The sequence below is a fragment of the Camelus bactrianus genome, chromosome 3 (assembly GCF_048773025.1).
Source record: "Camelus bactrianus isolate YW-2024 breed Bactrian camel chromosome 3, ASM4877302v1, whole genome shotgun sequence".
Taxonomy (NCBI): domain Eukaryota; kingdom Metazoa; phylum Chordata; class Mammalia; order Artiodactyla; family Camelidae; genus Camelus; species Camelus bactrianus.
In genome coordinates, this window is record NC_133541.1 from 37,453,854 (window position 1) to 37,474,577 (window position 20,724).

Here is a 20,724-nt window from a genome sequence, read left to right on the forward strand (position 1 = left end):
CACATAAAATTTTTTAATGAAGGGGTACCTAGCTTAAAGATAGAGACAAAAATGTTAAATTCTGTATCTAAAAAGAACAATTCCAAGTATAACTCAGCTGAGTTATATGAACTTGGAATTTATCGTATTTGGTTAAGGTCCAGCCAATTTTGTGTATACTTCCATGGCAAAATGCACAATAGTAGATATCTAAGTCCTTTTTCTATTATTTTTATATAACAGGATTTGCAAATAGTCTGGCATTTTCTTCTATATTGTTTTTTCCTTCTGTTCACTGAACTTATGAAAATCATTCAGGAATACATTCCACAGAAAAGATTTCCAAAAACTTGAGATATATGATATTAGAGTTATATTTGTATGTGTTTATATTCTTTGATGAATTTAGTATGTAATATATTTGAATACTCAATTATTAAAGTGAGTGTATTTTTCCTTTTATATGAGAATTTTAATAACAATTACTGACAATCCTTTTCATATGAAGAGTGGCATAACATCACATCATTCAAAAATATGGAAAGTGCCTGGGATGTGCTACTGAACAACCAGTATCAGTCAAAACTCACATATGGTACGGGTGCCATTTGGATCCCAAGACTATGGGTGAGTAATGTTACCATTCAAACAACAGCTTACCTTTCCTCCAGGTCCATTTTCACAGCCCAATTCATCACACACTCTTGTGGCTAAACTCACCGCTGAGATTCTGCGGGGCTGGGTACAGACAATGTTACATTTACTTGTTCCACACTCATTTAGAAGCAAATCTTCCAACAGAAAATGTGGCACTTGAGTACTTTTACCACTCCCTGTTTCACCTGCGACAACCACAACCCTGTGCCTTTTAAGAGTTTCAACAACTGAATTCCTGTGTTTGAACACAGGTAACTGTTGCCTTTCCTTTAGAAGTCTCTGGTACTTAGGTGTGCTTTGCAACCTTCTAAAGAGGTTCCTAACAGGTTCCAAATCTTCTGCCTTTTCTGATTCCAAGGACAATACAGAGAAATCCTCATCAGAAACTAAATTTTCCCAAGACTCCTCAGGATCTTCTGAGTTTTCTCTCTTATTTTCAGAATGCTGTTGTTGCTGCTGCTGCTGCTGTTTCAGTTTACTCAGAAGTTTGGCAATAAAAAGATCACGTGGTTTATTGGTTTCCATTTTATTTAATTCTTCCTTTTTCTTTTCTGTATCACTCCACTCCAGCCAAACATCTCGGTAAGTGGGAGGAAGCAACTGATGAACTGACTATAAAGGGGGAAAAAAAAGACCAAAACCATAGTATGTTGTTTTCACTAACACTCGATACCAAAATTCAACAGATTAGAACTTAAAAGGATAGCTATCTTCTTAAAATGTCTCTTAAACTAATAAGTTATTACATTAATATAAGATATACATGCATATGATGCAAATTTACAAACAGCTTATCATATTTAGGCTTCTAGACTAACTAGCTGTAAGACCTTCGGCTTGTAACTTAACCACTCTGTGCTTTAGTTTCTACATCTGTAAAATGGGGCTAATAAGAGCACTTCCCTTATAGGCATACTCTGAGGAAGACTAAGTTAATCATGTAAAATGCTTATTACTGGATCACAGGAAACTACTAAATACATGTTTATTATTTATTCTTATAGTGCTGCTATATGAATGTGTAGATGATCCATAAAGCATTTCTAAAACAAGTTCCCTTTGAGAGTCTGGCAGTTGTATAATTTAAAAATGAACTACACTGGATGGAATCTAAGTTATTCTAATTCTGTGTTATAAAAGAGCCCACAATGATTTCTATAACACTGGTAGTCATTTCCTTCAGTTAAGCTTACCTTATGATACCTTATTTTGCAAAATGAGGGAAATAAAGACATTAAGAGTGTCTACTGACAGAAAATGGAAAAGAACTATTGTTTGGAGTTCCACTTAATCACTGTCTAAATTTTCAGTGGTTCTAATTTCCCATGAAGAAAGATACACACATTTATTATTTTAAAAAAGGTGACAATACCACTCCCCACCCCACCCCACAAAAAAAGGGGCATTATAGTCTCTTAAAAGTGCTTTCTTCAGTAGTACTTTATTTTCATCTTTCCTTAAACTGGAAGCTTATAATCAATATAGCCTGAAATTGAAAACTGGAACCAATGTCTAATTTTTTATAGTTGAGAGACAATGTAACATTTAAGGAAAACAAATTTTAAAATTCTCCTTAATTCATCCACTCTAACACAACTATTTTTTAATCTGTAAATTAGTACAGCTTGTAAACGGTTCAGAGCCTTTGGTCTAAGGAGAAGACTGGATTATCTTTAGGGGTGCGAGGAAGTCAAAGTTATAAATAAGCAGAAACAAGGATTAATCAGAAGCAGCATTCAGGAAAAAGAAAACTGGCACAAAGGGCCATAATTAAATACTACCTTCCACATGCAGGTACAGTTTTATGTTGACAAAATATACTCATTACTCCACAAATGATTTTTGAAACACCTAGATCTAAAAAGTCTCACCTGCCCTTTCACTAAACGATAAAGAGCTAAAGTAGCTCCCAGGTGCTGAGCTTGCATGCCATCCTCTGTTAAGATTGTAGGGCAGACCACCAGTACGTCATCTTCAGACTTGATTACCCTTACCCTACAAAGAAGCCGAAAACATTTAAAAATAAAACTGATGAAGTAAAAAAGGTCAGAATTCCATTAACACTGAACTGTAGTTCACACTATTTAAATTAAATTATTTCCATGGCAGACATTGTACTAGATAGTAACTTACAAACACTATCAACCTGAGATGTGGAATTAAGCTTCCTAAACGTCTACTTAACTCATAAGAAACAAAAAGATTCTCATCTTAGATTTTCCTAAAAGTTCATTCAATTAACTGAAAAACATACCTACATTTCCAGTATCTACCTACTGGAACTTTTTCAAAGGAAGGATTTGGACTCTTGGGAAGATTCTTCCTGACCCAATCAATCAGAAATTGTTTGGGAGATTTTCCAGTCCAGCTTCGAGTAGTATAGTCAAAATTTCTTACATCATGAGGTTCTTTCTTTTTCCCTAAAATGACAGGAAAAGATTGGGTCTTTAAAATGGACATGCAGTAATATACAATCTCTTCTGAGGGATTTTAGAAGAGAATAGGTTAAGAAAGGATAGAAAGAAAGTTCTGCTCTTCTATAAGTGATGCAAGGAAATCCTCTTGATGGACAGAATTAGTGAAAATCTGACTTTTAAGAAAAGTATCTTAAGTTACATATTCTTGTAAAAATATCTATGATACTATGCATTAATGAATTGTTTAGAATACTTTGAATTACAATGTCTGGCAGGCTGCCACACAGGAAGGGCAATCCTTTGGAAAGATATAAATCAGATGTCATTCTCTGCTTAACAGCTGCCACTACCACCTTCAATAGCTTCATGTTATGTTTAACATAAAGTCCAAATTTTTCACTACTGCCTAAAAGCTCTCCATGGCCCATCCCTGCCTATTTGTTGTCACTTTTCCATCATTCTCACCATGCAGCAGCCAACACTGGTTATTAGTCAATTCCTTAACTGCTCTAAATCTGCCTGGCCCAATACAGTGGTCACCAGCCACATGTGGCTACATTTAAATTAATTACAATTAAAATTTCAGTTTCTCAGTTGTACTATAGTCACATTTCAAGTGCTTGATACAGTTGACCCTTGAACAACATGGGTTTGAACTGCACAAGTCCACTTATATGCGTATTTTTTTATTAAAAAAATTTTTTTTTGTTTGGTTTGGTTTGTTTTTTTGGGGGGGAGGTAATTAGCTTTACTTTTTTATTTTTAGAGGAGGTACTGGGGATTGAACCCAAGACCTCATGCATGCTAAGCATGCTCGTTACCATTGTGCTATACCCTCCTCCTTTTGAAATAAATATATAAAAAAAATACATGGAGAACATCATGTGTAAGACTTATATTGAAGTGGACAGCCTATCCTTACATAGGCATTAGGCGATATTTAATATAAAATTGATAACTTGTTAGTTTTCTATTTTATAACTTTGCTTTCAAAGAATTACACTACCACACAATATGCCCCTCTCTCATAACTGGAGAAACTGCATGTCAGGCTATCATCACAGGTGTTTTTTTAAAAAATGTAACAAAGTTTCCAATACTATATTATGAATATGACTGTAATACTGTAAGCCATAAAAATTTATGATTCATTCATTAGTGTATAAGGCCAGGCTACAGCAAAGCAACTTTGTCGATTACACTAGCCTATCATTAAAGCTACTTCTTTGTTATCAATGCATGAATTATTGTACCTATAAACAAGTAAGAATTTCTTTTTCACCTTATCCTTTCATTTTTGATGTCTAGTGTTAGTAATACATATAGCACCTACAGTGTTTTGTACAATGTTGATATAGGTACTGACAGATGATTCCTCTTGTAAACAGATGACGTAAACTCATGGAATCAATACAGAACAGTACTGTAAATGTATTTTCTCATGATTTTTCTTAACATTTTCTTTTTTCTAGCTTACTTTATTGTAAGAATACAGTATATAATACATAAAACATACAAAATATGTGTTAATCAGCTGTCTGTGTTATCAGTAAGGCTTCCAGCCAATAGTAGGCCATTAGCAGTTAAGTTCTGGGGAAGTCAAACGTTATATGCAGATTTTTGACTGCACAGTGCCCCTAACCCCTGCATTGTTCAAGGGGCAGTTTACTCATATTTGGCTAGCAGCTACCACATGGGATAATGCAGATGTAGAACATTCCCATCATAGTGTTCTGTTGAATAGTGATGCGCTAAGCTTTTTTCCACCTTACACTTCCAATGTACTGTCCCTTTCCTTAGAAGGTTCTTTCCACCAGCTTATTACCAGCCAAACACCTAATCATCTGTCAGATGTCAAAGCAAGGTATCAGGTTTCCCTCATCTAAATTAGGCGCTCTTGTTATCTCTATTGATAGAAGCCAGTTTTCTTTCTTTGATAGCACAGATCACAATTTGTAATAATGTATTTGTGTATATTTAAAGTTTACCTTTCCTCCTAGACTGTGTACTTGAAGAGGGCAAAAACTAAGTTTTTTTTTAGTAACTGACACTGTGAACAATAAAAATTCAATAAATATTTATGGAAAGAATAAGAACTGACAATTTAGTGTGGGACTCAACTAACTATATTACAGACTGATAAATACACTAGCTAAATCAGTAATTTACTTAGAAGCACAAAGAAGAGAACATTTACACACCTCTGGTGGTACAGCAGGAATCAGGGAAGGTTTAAAGAAGAGGTGCTGTTTGATTTGAGCCTCTAAGCAAGGGAAAGGTTGACCAAGAAGGGGATAACAGGATGAGCAAAGTCATGGAGCATATGTTTTAAAGAATGATGTGGCTGTGGTACATAGCTTGGAGAACAAAGTAGAGAGGTAGACTGTGGCAGAATGCAAAGGATCTTCAATGCCATGATACAGGATTTGAACTTGTTACTGATTAAAGTTTTTCACAGGAAACTTACATTTAGATCTGTGTTATGAAAAGATAATTCTGGCAGGAGTTTGGAAGATGGGCTGGAGAGAGATGAGGCTGAAGCAAGATATTTGTAATCACCATAAGTTATCATAATTATTACTTTTCCAAGACAGTGTGTGGAAGCACAACTCTACTGCTATCTTATGTAGTTTGCCAGAATACAAAGTAATATAATTTCTCAATTATACACTCCTTGACATTTTATTATTTACATTTTATGCCCTGGAACACTTTTCCTTCATTTTACCTTTCTCTTCTTCAGGAGCAGCTGTAGATTTTTCAAATAAATTAAAGTTCAAAGCACTTTCCCCTTCTGCGGCTACTGGAGGCTTCTTCCTTTCATTCTGTTGATGTGAAATCTTTATGGCTGGATTAAATACTGGATGGTCTTCTAAAGTTTCCATTTCTATCAAAAAAACCCATGATGCTTATTTGTTTTTGTTTTTGCTTATATTTATTTTTCATGCCTTGTTACTTTGCAGATTGGTTTTTGAAAAAAAAAAATTCCTCCTTCCTATAGCCAATTATTCAACACTTCCTACTAGGAATTTGTGCTAGAAGTCAGAGGCAATTTATTTTCACATCATATACTAACATTTTTAAAACAAATTATTTAACAGATGTAGAAGGCCTGGAAAAACATCTTCACTAGAAATAAACACTCATGGAATTGTATTCACCTCTCCTTCTTGAATGGAGATGGAATTTTATGTATACATCTGAGGTTGATAAACTATGGCCTACAGGCCAAATCCAGCCCCACTGCCTATTTCTGTATGGCCTGTGAGCTAAGAATGATTTTTGCATGTTTAACTGGTTGAAAAGACAAAAAGAGGAAATATTTGGTGACATGTGAAAAATATGAAATTTCAGCATCCATAAATAAAGTTTTATGAGAATGTAACCATTCTCTTTATGTACTGCCTATGGCTGCTTTTATGCTGTGACAGCAGAGCTGAGTAATCATAACAAATTGCAAAATCTACAGTATTTACTATTTGGCTTCTTGTAAAAAAAGTTTGCCCACCCCAAGTATAAATTATTAGGAAAATTATTAGAAAAAATTACTAGGAAAAAAGAGGCAACCTCCATTCTAGAAAGGCTGATAAAGAAAAGACATTTATACATCTAAGAATTTTGATGTGTTTACCTCTTTGAAATTTCCTTATTTTTTCTTGAGCCTCTTTTTGGCCTTGCTTGTTTTTTTCTAGTTTACAAGTAGCTGCTTGCTCCTTTGCATCCAGAAGTTTTGCTGCAAGGTGCAAGTATCTTTCATTCTGTTGTTTCAAAGATGATGATGATAAAGAAATAAAAAGGCCAGATTAGTTTATCTATCATCAGTGTACTATATCAAAACCTGTGATCTTTTTATCTTATTCTTTGAACCAACAAATCTACTTCTAGAAATTTTTCATAGAGAAATAATACAAATGTGCAGATTTGCAGGTATATAGATGTTTACTCCGTACTGACTGAAAAAGAAAATTGAAAATCAAGTGTGGTACATATCTACAGAGAAAACTAGTCAGCCACTGTAAAAAAGATGAGGTAGCAAAAGAATGAAGGTGATCCACATGGAGAAACTTCCCTGACATGTTACATAGAGCAAACTACAGAATAAAAAGAAGTATGAGCTCACTTCTGTAAAAAGAAAAATTAAATTTTTATACGTTTTATAAATACATATTTAAAGGATTGTATACACAATAATACAATAATATTCTTATCTGAAAGTTACTTTCCTATAATCTCTATCTTATGGAAGATAGGGGCATTAAAAAAAATGGCCTCTGGGGAAAACAGGTGTTATAAAACTTAAGGATTTAACTCTGTTGAGCAAAACCTGGACAGAGTTTAAAGCTGAACTCAAATTACTGGTGTTTTTCTTTAGGTTAGGTTAATAGATGAGAAGCATCAAAGCACCAGGGTGGAGAACAGGGCATGTGCAATGCTGCTATTTAAAACAACTGCTGAGAGGAAGGCAAGAGACACTAAAGAAGCACAACCACCTGAATTCTGGGGCGATTTTGTGTAGAAGTCAACATCAATACAGTGTAACAGATAGAAGGGTTAGCTATCTTCTCAAATTCAACCAAATCATATTCATTCTTTCAATCTTTCCTATGTGTGGCATTGATACCACCACCCCTTCACCTATGAATCTCTTGCTGTCTTTGGCTTAACTTTTATATTCAGTAAGTCACCAATTTCTATTGATTCTTGCTTTAACTGTTTTTCTTCTAATTTCCAATTTGGGACCTTATTATTTCATACCTGAGCAGGTGCAGGAGCTACCAAAATGGCCTACCTTTTGCAAACCACCTCAAGCAGTACTAAATTTGACCTAAAATGTCAAATTCTTGTCAGTCACCTGCCCCCACACTTCTAGCGACTCTTCACAATCAATAGGAAAAGTTGTCAAATTCATATTCTGGGCATCAAAATCTTCTAGTCTCAGCTGAACTTACCTGTTTACTCCTATCTGCCAGTACTCACCTACATGTTCTGCCCTCTATCTATTGTTTAATCCCGAAGGCCCCTTGCACAATTCTTCTTCTGTACCCTTATTCACACTATTTCATCCATCTGGACCATCTTCCCATTTTTTGCTGCCTTGCACACTTCATATATCCTTCAAGTCCCACCTCTCTTCTATGAAGTCCTGACCTAATACTCCAATGAGAAGAAAACTCTTCCTTCTCTGAACCTCAAAGTAAGACTTGTACTGTCTTAAATTCTTTTTGTTTATGCTACTTCCATACAGGCACATGGTTGAAAAAGCTTAAAGGATACAGAAGATTATTAAAAAAAGAAGCCTCCCTCCCACTCTAACAACCCCAGTCCTAATAACTAGTAATAGCTTCTTGTATATCTCTCCAGATGTTTTCTTTCTGCACATAAGAATGCAAATATATGTATATATATTTTTTTCTTTTACACAAATGAGTTCATTAGACCACGTATGCTTGTTCTGCAACTTCCTTTTTTTCTTTCTAAACCAACTTTATAAAGGTATGATTCACTTATAATAAAAGGTACCCATTTTAAATGTATAAGTGAATGTGTTTGATAAATGTATACATCTACATAACCATCATTATAATCAAGATATAAAACACTGCCTTCACACCCAAAAGTTTCCTCATCATGTCTAACAGTCAATCTCCTTCCCACATCCCTGGACTCAGGCTACCAATGATCTGCTTTCCCTCACTAGAGATTGATTTTGCATAGATGACTTCTCTGGAATTTAATATAATGAAATTGTTCAGTATGTACTCATTTGTGCCTAGCTTCTTTCATCCTTATATAATGTTTTTGAGGCTTGCTTGCAGTGTTTGGCTATTATAAATAAAGTTGCTAGGAACATCCGTGTACAAGTCTTTTTTTGTTTACATTTTCATTTTTCTTGTGTAAATACCTAGGAATAAAATTGTTAGATCATATGACAAGTGTATGTCTAACTTCATAAGAAAGTGCCAGTCTTCCAAGTGGTTGTACCATTTCATTTCGTACTCTTACAAAGTATGAGTGTTCCAGTTGCTCCACATCCTCCCAACACTTGGTATTATTTACCTTTCTAATTTTAGCTATTCTGATAGATACACAGTGGTATTTCATTGCAGTTTTCATTTCTCTTGATTACTAGCAATACTGAACTTATTTTTACATGTTTATTGGCCACCAATGTAACTGCTTTTGTAAAGTGTCTGTTGTTCTTTTAAAACTTCTTTATAAATTCTAGACAGAAGTCCTTTATCGGATATATCTTTTATATTATTTTCTTTCCACAACTTGCTTTTTTCCCTTAACGTTGTATTTTTAGTTTATCTTATGATATCTAGGTTTTTTCTGTCTAGGTAATGGATTTCCTCTATAAAGGAATGTGCTTTTAAAAATTATCCAAATAATTTAGCATATTCCTTACACATAACAATCATTTAAAAATATTTGGTGATGATCTCTTTAAACACAGAGGAATGCACTTAACATCTATTAGGCAGTTATTCTGTGTAATGTATTTCCCTAAGCGTTATTTTGTTTAATCTTCATATAAACTCCAACAGGTAAGCATTTCTTCAATTTACCAATGAGGAAGCTAAGTCTCAGAAAAGTTAAATATTTTGCTAGGATTATCCAGCTAGAAGCCCAATATAAATTTCTACTCACAGGGTCAAATCTTTCCTCTTCTAAACTTTTAGAGTTCTCGCTTTTTTCCTCTTCATTTTGTTGTTCAGCGTACCTCAAAATCCATTCTTTCATATTTACTTCCAAATTTTTTTCTTCCTTTTTTGGCTAGAAAGAAAAAAACAAATATCTGAAAAACCAAAATTAGAAAAAGGTGTCAAAACTATCATCAAGTGTTACTGCTTTTATAATTTCTTTACACTCAGAAACAGGAGACACATATGCCTCAAAAAATCACATTCTTTACTGTTCAGTGAAGGACAAATGAACTTAACTCAACATTACATTAATAAGTCTAAATTCATATAATCCAAAGAATACATTTACAGAAAAAGGCAAAAATAAAAGAAGGAACTGTTAAAAACTAGTGTTATTCCTTAAAAACAGTGATTTTGTGGGGATGATGCTTCCATAGATATTGTTGTTTTGTTTTGTTTATTGACGTATGACTGACACATTAAAAACTGCACATTTAATGTATATATTATTATAAGAATATGTTAATTTATTATATGTATATATAAACTCATCATCTTTAGGAGTTCGGACACATGGATATACTTGTAATACCATCACTACAATCAAGGTACTAAACGTATCCAACACCTCCAAAAATTTTTGTGTATTCTTGTGTGTGTGCATTTTGGTGGTTGGGCAGAGGGGTAGCTCCGATAAGAATTCTTAACATTAGATCTAGTCTCTTAACATATTCTAAAGTGCACTGTACTGTTAGGCGCTATGTTGCACAGCAGTTCTCTAGAACTTATTCATCTTGCATAACTGAAATTGTATAACCATTAAGCAACATTTCCCCATTTGCCTATCCTCCCCTTAGCCCCAAGTAACTACCATTCTATTCTCTGTTTCTATGAATATGATTATTTTAGATACTTCATACAAGTGAAGTCATGCAGTATTTGCCTTTCTATGACTGGCTTATTTAATTTAGCATGTCTGCTAGGTTCATGCATGTTCATAGATGTTCTATGATATGTAGAGTATTTGAGAATAATGCCCTACTGAAATTGAAGTACACTTTCCAGCATTAATGCATTTCTGTAATCCTCTTCCACACAGATTTTCAATTGGCCATATGACTTGCTTCAACCAATGGGACATTAGCGAGAGTGATACAAGCAAGGGAGAAGGGTATAGCTCAAGTGGCAGAGAGCATGCTTAGCACGCAAGAGGTCCCGGGTTCAATCTCTGGTACCTCCTCCAAGCAGAAATCAATGAAGAAACCTAATTACCTCCCCCTCAGAAAAGAGTGATACAAGCAAGAGCTTGATAAAAATTTGTACATTGGGGCTTATCATCTTAAGATACTTGTTCCAGGAAGCCAGATGTCAACATCACCATATGAGAGGAAACCTGAGCTAGTCATCTGGAGAGAGAGAGATGCTTTGCTAGCCCCTAGCTGAGGCACTAATCATGTGAGTAACGAAATTATTTTGGATGTTCCAGCCTGAGGAGATACCTCATGGAACAAAAGAACTACCTAGCTGAGCCAGCCCAGACTGCAAAATCATTAGAAAATAAATTATTGCCGTAAGCCACAACGTTTTTGGCTGGTTTGTTATGTAGCAATAGGTAACGGAAACTGGCAGTGATAGAAGAGTTTGGCAAACCATTAGTCACTTTCAGTAAGTAAAAATGTTACTGCAACCTAGTAATTATACTCTTATGAACTGCTGCATGTGCATCATTCTGATTTTATACAACTCTGAATGTTTAATTCTTAAATTACCTTAATCTTAGGATCTCCCTCTTGTTTTTTGGCTTTAGGTTGCAGTGGAAGTGAAACAGTGGCTTGTATTTGAGGAGACTGGAATTTTGGCCTGCTTTTAGGTTGTTGCTCTTCAAATTCCTGACTGAATCCCTCAGGAAGTGTATCTTAAGAGAAATTGGGATGAAAATAAACATGTACATGATACATAAAATACACAAATATTCATTAAACATACATATAAACCTTGCCTAGGCAAAGAGTACTTAATTTTCTTCTACCCCTCATCTTCTAAGAATAGAAACACTATGAAGAACATAGTTTTATCATCAAACCAGTGGGAACACTCACCAGATGACAAACAGCACATCTCTATTTCGCCATTTATTTCACCCTCAATGGGTTAAGACTCCTAAATTTTCTTCATAAGAAAATCTTAACACTTCCCTCTCCTTGGCTGCCTGTCATACTAAGTGGTAGTATCCTTAACCAGCCATATAAACAATTTGCACTCCAGGTTCTTGCCAAAGATTACAACCTAAACCTTCTGCTTAATGAAATATTATTTATTCATAAGCAGACAGCTCTAGTTTTTAAACCAAAACAAGGATACACAACCTGACAGGTTATAGATAGGCAAACTTTGAGAATTTGCTGTCTCAAGTGCATTGCAAAATGGCTATCAACAACTGAAAGCAGCACACAAAAGAATAATTTCTTCTTGCACAGACCACAACCTCTAAGAAGAATATACTGAAAAGATTAGAAAAAGATAAGAATATTCTAAAAATAAAATTAAAACAGTGAAAAAAATTTTAAGTACAAATCAAAAACCTGATATAAATATCATAAATACTGAAATTATTTCAAAAAGTTTTATAAACTGAAAGACTTTTATGACAATACTGCTTACCATCTGAAAGGTTTAAACAGAGCCAATCCAAGGCAGAATGAAGATCACCTCCATGTAAGAGTGTGTTTGTCATGGCATCTTCAATGTCCTTAGTCTTAAATGAAAATGCTTGCAAGGCCATATATAAATCCTATGAAAGGAAAAACGTAAAAACATCATTCTGTCCTTTTTTTCCCCTTTCATTTCATAAGGCTATTCTCCCATTAATTTTAAACCAGAAACTGACACAAACGTAAAAAATATTTATTTTCCAGTTACAAAAGTTCAATGTGCTCACTGTATTGAGAATTTGAGAACTACAGAAATAAAAAAGAACCAGGAGAAGCTGCTCATATTCTCTCTACCAAGATACTGTTTACATTGTAGTATTCAATGTAGTTTCCTTTCAGTCATTTTTCTATGATTTTGTAAGAACAAATTTCGCTCAACATTATAACATAAGCACCTTCCCAAATTATTTAAAGCTGTTCATCACTTTTAATAGTTACATAATATTCCTCTGGGTAGAAATATCATAATCTATACATTTTCCTATTGGTAACCACTACTTAGGATTTTTTTTTTAAATTATAAGCAGTGCTTCAGTGAACATGTTCATACATAAAGCTTTTTAATGTACTTTCTAAGGCATGATTTTTAGAGCTGGGCAGGATGGGTTCAAATCCAGACTCTGCTTTCTTTGCTACTTAGTAATTAACAACTCAGGCTATAATTCATGGAACCTTTCCAAGCCTCAATTCCTTTATTTGAAAAGTGGGGCAAAATACTTCCCAGGATTTGTATGTCAGAGAAAAAGTATGCAAAGTGCCCACCATAAGTCCAGCATAATTTTAGGAATGTAACTTATTTTTCATATCACCATTTTAATATGTGCACTTGTATCTAGCACAATTCCTTCCCCATTCTTGCAGATGGAATTAATATGAAATCTCAATGGACACTGAAAATGTCATTTTATCTCACAAGTGGAGCTATCTTTAAAATGCTCCACTAAAAATAAGTAGCTTAAAAAAAAGTTTGCAAAATACCTGTAATTTTTTGGCAGTAAGTCTTCCAGAAATCACTCCCTTGTCATTATTTTGCTTTTTATGTTCATTGATCACTCTAATAATTTTTTGCTCTAGTTTGTTATTAATTACCACCTGTTGAAGTCAAAAAGTCATATCAATTAGAAGCTGAATTATAAAATAACATTTAATAATGAAATAATTAGAAGCAAATCACACAGTTTTCTATATCCCTGCCAACTAAGACCAGAATTTCAGTTAATCAGATAGTGATTATCATATGTTGTATCATTACTGAACCACATGCCTACCATATATTTAAGAAAAAATGGGATATGGAAAAAGCAACAACATGCGGCAAAAAAAAAAATCCTTTTATAAAATCTCTTGCAGCCATGTCTCAAGACACTGTCTGTGGACCACCCTTTAGACTGTTACCACATAGATTTCTAAGCTCTATCCCAATATACTGAATCAGAATCCTTGGGGACAGAATCCAGAAATTTGCCTTAATATAAGCCAGCCCAAGCATACAGCCTGAAGGAATGGATACTACACTAAAAAGGGGTATATCAAGTAAAAGTAAAGCTATATAAATTTTAATAGTTAAGTTACACAAATTATTTTGGCTTCCAGAGTTTGTTCCCTATTTTTCTCCTACTAGCCATTCTATCTTCTGCTGTTTCCATATATTTAACCTAACATTACACAAACATCTATCCACAGGAATACCTTCCTTTTCGATTACATCTTTACTCAATGCCCACTATGACCAAAGCACAAAAATATACTTCAGGAATTCAGTCTAGCACAGGACACATGTATAAAAAGATAAATTGTAACCCAGCATGGTAATTATTTAAAAAGATACAAGAAGTGCTGATGGAACCACCAGTAAAATCAACCTGGTGTGTTAGCAATTTGGGGGAACAATGAGATGTGAACTAAAATTTTAAGTGGAGAAGAGGCTAGAAAGGTATACTAAGTCAGATATGAAAGGGTGTGTATGATACACTCAGAAGTCTGGACCTTATCCATTTCTTTCTTAATTTCTTATAGGCTCTCAACAGATGTGTATGATTTACATCTATTTAGTACAGATGAGCAATTATTGCACTACTTACAAAAATTCAAAACACCTCATCACTTGCTTACATTTAAGAATATAATATTTTTCTTTTTTTAAGGTAATATTTCTTGAAATGACTCAAGATCTTGGTACTCACTTTCAAAATAGATTTATCCAGATTTGCAGGACCACCAGAATCATTTGCGGAATTAAAACTATAAATTTTCGGACCTGTATATCACAGACAATAAATAGTCAAGGCAATTTAATGGTTAATACCCATACACATCACACTATTTTCCTCTAAAAATTGCTAAATATTAAATATTTGATTTCAGCTCTCTCTTTCCCATTTCACCAAATAACTCAATCTAAAAGTCAGCAATCTTCCCTCTAAATTTTGGAAAACATTTTACCACTTAGCACTCTCTAGGTTAACCAGTTTCTTATAAAGTACAAATGCCTGTTTATCTTGTAGATTAAATTTACCTCCATGTATTTAAAAATTGGATGCTTTTCTGCCTGGCACTTGGCTGAAGTAAGACCTCTCAGAGAATATTTGATTCCTGGCAGAGTAGATGGGTAATTTTGAAGAGAAAGTATTCCTCCTAAGGCAAAAAGGAGGTGGGAGTCCCTATCATCCTCTTCCATTAAGTACAAGGTTGCTATATTTGTTTCCAAGGCTGCTGTAACAAATTACCACAAACCTTGGTGGCTGACCATAACAGAAATACTCTCTCACAATTCTGGAGGCCAGAAGACTAAAATCAAGGTGTCAATAGGACCATACTCCCTCTGAAGGCTCTAGACAAGAATCCTTTCTTGCATCTCCTGGCTTCTGGTAACCCAAGGTGTTGTCTGGCTTGTCTGTTTCCTTCTTAAAATGAGTCTTCACATGGCCTTCTCTGTGTCCAAATCTCCCTCTCCTTTCTCTGGGTAATAGTCATTGGATTTAGGTCCCTATGTCCAGGATGATTTTAGATCAAGGTCCTCATACAAAGATCTTATTTCCAAATAAGATCACATTCTGAGGTTCCAGGTGGACACGAACTGCTGGGGGGCACTACTCAACTCACTATAGTTGCCAAGTCTCTTCCCATCTACAGAAATGCTATATACCAGCAGTCGTCTAACAATGAATAACCAGGAAGGAATAAATTTATTTTCAAACCTTTGGTCTCATGATTTCCTTACTCTTTAAAAATTATTGAACATCTACAATTATTTTTGTTTATGTGGGTTATAATTTAATATTTATCAAATTATAAATTAATGGGAAATTTTATAAAATTCATTAATTCATTAAAAATAATAAACCCACTACATGTTAATACTTTTTATGAATTCGTATATTTTCCAAAACAAAAGAAGTTTTATTTTTGCAAATCTCTTAATGTCTAACTTCTGCATTCAATCTTCTGTAATACCCCACATCATGTAGTCACAATACATTAGTAAGAAAATTAGCATAAAAATGGCAAATAACATTTTAGATTAAAAACATAGTTTGATCTCATTAAGCCTCTGCTAGAAAGGTCTCAAGAATTCCCCAGGATACCCTGAGTGCACTTTAAGAACCACTGCTATATAAAAATAATCCTAGAATCATATAGAACCTAGTCACCCTGCTTTTATAAATCTTAAAATAAGGATTTTTTTTTTCATTTTAAGAGAGAAACGTAAACATTAAATTTAAAAGTTGCTTATTATGATTTTAAAAGTCAAGGACTTATATTGGGTTGTTCTTTTTAAGATGCTACTTAATGAAGCATTTAGAAAGAAAAACCAAAGTTTTTGAGAATAACTATTTACATCTGAGCAGTCTGAACTAGGGATATTTGTGGTTCCCTGAATTACTTCTGTGCTATAGTTAAGGAGGTACTCAAAGTTACCTATAGAATATGTTAAAAGATAATAACAATTCTGGTATAGTATGGTTAGTTTCCTCATCTTTTAGTCTCAGACTTTACCTTAATTTCAGTAACCTTGCTCTAAACCCATGCCAATGGTCATAAAGAAAAATATATGTAGTAGTCTTTAACCATTTCTGAGGGTCTTACCCATTGTAGTAAATTCATTCACAAATTTAGCACACTAATTATAGAGTTTTAGAAGTCCCTAAACCCACAGAAGGGCCAAATTATAATCCTTTTTGAAAAGGTACAGACTGATGAACATTTCATTACCAAGATTATACTGAAAAACAGTTCAAGATTGATGTGTAAGATTGTAAATTCCTTTAATAATCTTTTTTCGGTTTTATTTTTTTTAATTAGTGAATTAAAGATTGCAGTCAGCTCTCATTTGTCTCCAACCACTTAAGAGGTCCAACCATATTACCTCCTTGAGGTCAGCTTACACTGCAGACTTGTAGAGGGCAAATAAAAGATCTAAGTTCCCAGAACATCAGGAGAATGAACACACACACTGCTGCACATTCACTGGGTGTCAATCAGGGCCTCTAAAAATGGTGTATTCTCATTTTAATCAATACTCTGAGGAACTGAAGCAATGAGATCTTGCCACAGAGATATCACCATTTAAATCAAGTAAACCAGTAAGGCCCTTTCATTTTTCAAATTCTTCCTAAAACATGTTCATTTAAGATTTTTAATCAGCATGAACAAAAACTCTAGAATTTCAAATGCGTTTTAAAAATAATTTGATGTAAATCCTTGTAAATTGTATTTACATTTCCTGCCATAATATATATTACAGTAAGCAAAATTCAAAGCCTTTCATGATGCATTACTTATTATGAGTATCTATGACCATGCTGAGAAGATTGCCGAGGCTACTCAATTCTCTGAGGCTGCTCTAATTTTCTATTTGGTGATTCTTGGTCTCCTGTCAGCTGCCAACTTTCAGAATGCTAACCTAATAGCTCCTCACCCCTAGATTCTAATCTGTTACCTAGGGAAAAGTAAAGGTACCACAAGAAAACAGTTAATGAAACTTGTAAATTAGCAACCTTATTTTCAAATACAATTCTAAGTCAATAGGCCATGGAACAACGATGGTTCCCATTCTTTTTGCCAAGTAGTGTGCATAAGATTTATGACAGCTATCTTTCTTGCTGCTTAGAGACTTTTCTCTGTAAGTTTCGGTTTTCTGTTTGAGATGGAGGGAGTTACTGGAAATAAGGAGGTGTGCAGTATGTATCTCCAAGGCAAAAGCACTAAAGATTTAAATTTTATAATGACAGTTCATGAAACAATGCATCACATATAACTGGCTCTCAAAAATATTTATTACATTAAAGTTGAAGCAAAGAAAAACCACGTGATTTCCTCAACATGACTCAGCCAATAAAAAAAAAGCATCAACCAGAATCTACTTCTCATTGCCTAATACTCTTTCTTTTAGAACATATTCCTTTTATATTGTATTGCATTTTACATCATAGTGATTATAAAGGCCCAGTATCACTAAGACATTCACATTGAGGTGCTGCTGCTAAGTGCACTGAGGCACCCTGACTCCCTCTGACCAACAGCACACATCTGCAAAGGGGATCAAAACCAGCCAAGGGACCCAATCAGGGATAAATAAGACCCATTCCTTATCCTCATGGAGCTCATACACTGGTGGAGTAACTAAGCAGGTAATTATCCAAATAGGCTATAAAGGGGAAGGACAGGGTATCTAGAGAATAAATGAGAGTGAGCTGATATATTCTAAGGTTGGTGAGGAAGGCTGTACTGCCAGAACTACCTGACTAGTCCCCTTGCTAAGGTCTTTCTCCCATCTAACACCACCACCAGCCCCTTCTCTCACTCCACCCATACATTTCTTCTTGTCTTCCTGTACCATGCCAAGCTTGTTTCCATCTTAGAGCTTTTGCTCTTGTTTCCTAAGCCTCAAACGTTCTGTCTCCAGATAGAAGAGCTGGTTGCTTCCAATAACCTCAGCAGATTTTCCTCAGAAAAGCCATCTCTGTTCTAAACTAAAACAGACCAAACCACACCGCCCAATTTATTCTTTATCAAGTCACTGTTTTCTAACCTTTATGCACCTTTTCTGTTTTATTTTGGTGACCTTAAAAATATTTACAATGGTTTTTAATGAGTTTATTCATGACATCAGTCCCCTAGTCTTATTTTCCTCTTAAGATTTTAAGTCTCAACTAGATTTAAGGATTTTCACAAACACAAGCCTTATGGCTGTAAGCACCCTCCACCAGCCCCAAATAATGTAGGCTTCTTGAAAGCAGTGATCTCAGTCTGTTTTGTTCTGTGGTATCCCCAGCGCCTAAAATCTTGCCTGGTACACAGCAGCTCTTCAAGAATTATTTGATGAACAAACAAAATGAAAAGACAGGAGTGGAAGATTACTCAGAGTTGTGCCAACAGCCATTTTGTGGCACTAGTCATTTTCTACCTCTAGACAGGAGTTCAATTTTGAGAAAGTACTCTATGCACAATCCTGCAATTGTTTGAGAAGACAGAGAGAGATGGATTAAACAATTATATTTACATTAGGAGCAACAGAGTTCAGAGATAATGTTTTTTTGTGTACTTCTCCATTTTTTTTCAAAGTAGGCCTATTATATGTCATATAAAAAAACCAAACAGGAAAAAGAAAACAAAATCAAGTGTCAATCTTGTTATGTTTTATTTATACTGCTATATATACTGATTCATGGTTATAAAAAATTCCTACAAATTTGGTAGATAACCTCTCATTTTCTCTTTCTTGATTTCTTGGTCTTAATAATTCCTCTGAATTTTTCCTCGTCACTAATCCAAGAAATTTTTTGAATGACTATATTCATAGCACTTGAGTAAATACTGAGGTATATTAATACATATCCATGAAACTGTTCCTACCTCCTAAAATTTTGTAAGATAAGTAAAATGTATAATTCCTCACATAGGCAAAATCTAATACCAAATACCATATCATACAATAGTCAATATTTAAATATCAAAAAGAATGATTCAAACAACAATGATACATGAACTGTGGATACAGGAAGAATTCAAAAAGTAGTTGACATCTGGGGTGGGTATTATAGGATTTTGGTAGATAGTATTAGGGACAGATGGCATTCCAATAAGAGAAAACAGCAAGAATAAACATAAGGAGGCAGAAAGCCAACAGCTGTATTTGGAGCAGTAAAAATACACCAGACTTAGCTGAATACAGGAACTAGTAAAAAGGCTAAAAAGGAAAGTTTAGATACTAGCTACATGGTTTGTATTTTATGACAAAGTCAGTAAGGATGCTGAGAAAAACCAGTAAGTGATAATGATCAAAATAGTGGTTCTGAAAGATCAATCTGATGCTTTATGCAGGACTGGAGGAGGAAAAAAGGGCACAGCTAGGGAGACCCATGAGAAGGCTGTGTTAGTACTCCAGAAATTCATGAGTGCCTAGACTGAAGTGTGAACAGTATAAACCAAAATTGAAAAGAGTATACATGGAAGATAAATAAGTGAAGACTGCACAAAGCTTGACAACAGATTGGATATGAAGAAGAAAGGAAGGCAAAATAACTATTGACATTGGATAAAGAGGAATATGTAAAGACAGAAACAAAGAAGTCAGAGGAAAAACTAGTTTGGGGGAGAACTGTAGTTAGTATTAGCCAATGTTACATTTGAGATGCTTGCAAAATAGGGCCAAAAGTCCAAGTAAATGTAGAAATGGCTCACTTGAGCTTGGACTAGAGACCAAGACTGGACATGTTGATTGAGAAGTCATCTACAAAGGAAAAGACAGAAGAAGTAAAGGAAGTAGATGAACTCTCCTAGAAGGGCTGAAGAGAGGTGACCATATTGTCACCGACTGACATCTTTGGTAATGGCCATATTTTGGGGCTAGGGTATTGGGAAGTCAAAGAACACAAAATATGACTATTAGAAAGTTCAAAGAATTCAAAGAAATATCAGGAAAAGACAAAGGGAGAGTCAGAAAGAGACTGATTCACAGAGTAAAAGTTAAAACATAACAGTAAGTTGCATGACAAAGAATTATTATGTAACTTCTAGTTGAAGGTTTGTTACCTGCCTACTTCTTCAGTCTCATCTCTCTTCCTTAGGCAATGCTTACATTCTGAGTATCTCAAAGGTCCATGCTGTTACCTGACTCAAGATTTTTGCATATGGTGTGCCTTACCTCTGCCAGGAATACTATTTCCTCCATTTTTACAGAGTTGACACCTATTCGTCCTCTAGATCTCAGCTTAACCGTCACTTTCTCAAAACAACCATCCATGACCCCTCTTCTCCCCAGCAAAAATCAGATTACCCTGTTAAATTTTCTTCCTTAGTTTTTCTTTGTGG

General features: G+C 34.6%; 1 protein-coding gene across 2 annotated transcripts in view; it reads right to left on the reverse strand.

Moving 5' to 3' along the window:
• Positions 1 to 20,724, reverse strand: part of DHX29 (DExH-box helicase 29) — a 43,503-nt gene that overhangs the window by 21,641 nt on the left and 1,138 nt on the right. Inside the window, exons 2-11 of one of the 2 annotated variants that reach the window (XM_010966282.3) lie at positions 14,595 to 14,668; positions 13,390 to 13,503; positions 12,362 to 12,491; positions 11,470 to 11,615; positions 9,705 to 9,830; positions 6,685 to 6,811; positions 5,782 to 5,940; positions 2,891 to 3,056; positions 2,508 to 2,631; positions 640 to 1,248 (exon numbers count right to left, since the gene is read on the reverse strand). In XM_010966282.3, the coding sequence (XP_010964584.1) occupies positions 640 to 1,248; positions 2,508 to 2,631; positions 2,891 to 3,056; positions 5,782 to 5,940; positions 6,685 to 6,811; positions 9,705 to 9,830; positions 11,470 to 11,615; positions 12,362 to 12,491; positions 13,390 to 13,503; positions 14,595 to 14,668 (1,775 nt within the window). Of the gene's footprint in view, positions 1 to 639; positions 1,249 to 2,507; positions 2,632 to 2,890; positions 3,057 to 5,781; positions 5,941 to 6,684; positions 6,812 to 9,704; positions 9,853 to 11,469; positions 11,616 to 12,361; positions 12,492 to 13,389; positions 13,504 to 14,594; positions 14,669 to 20,724 lie in introns of those variants that run through there. The other variant, XM_074358258.1, reaches the window with a different exon arrangement.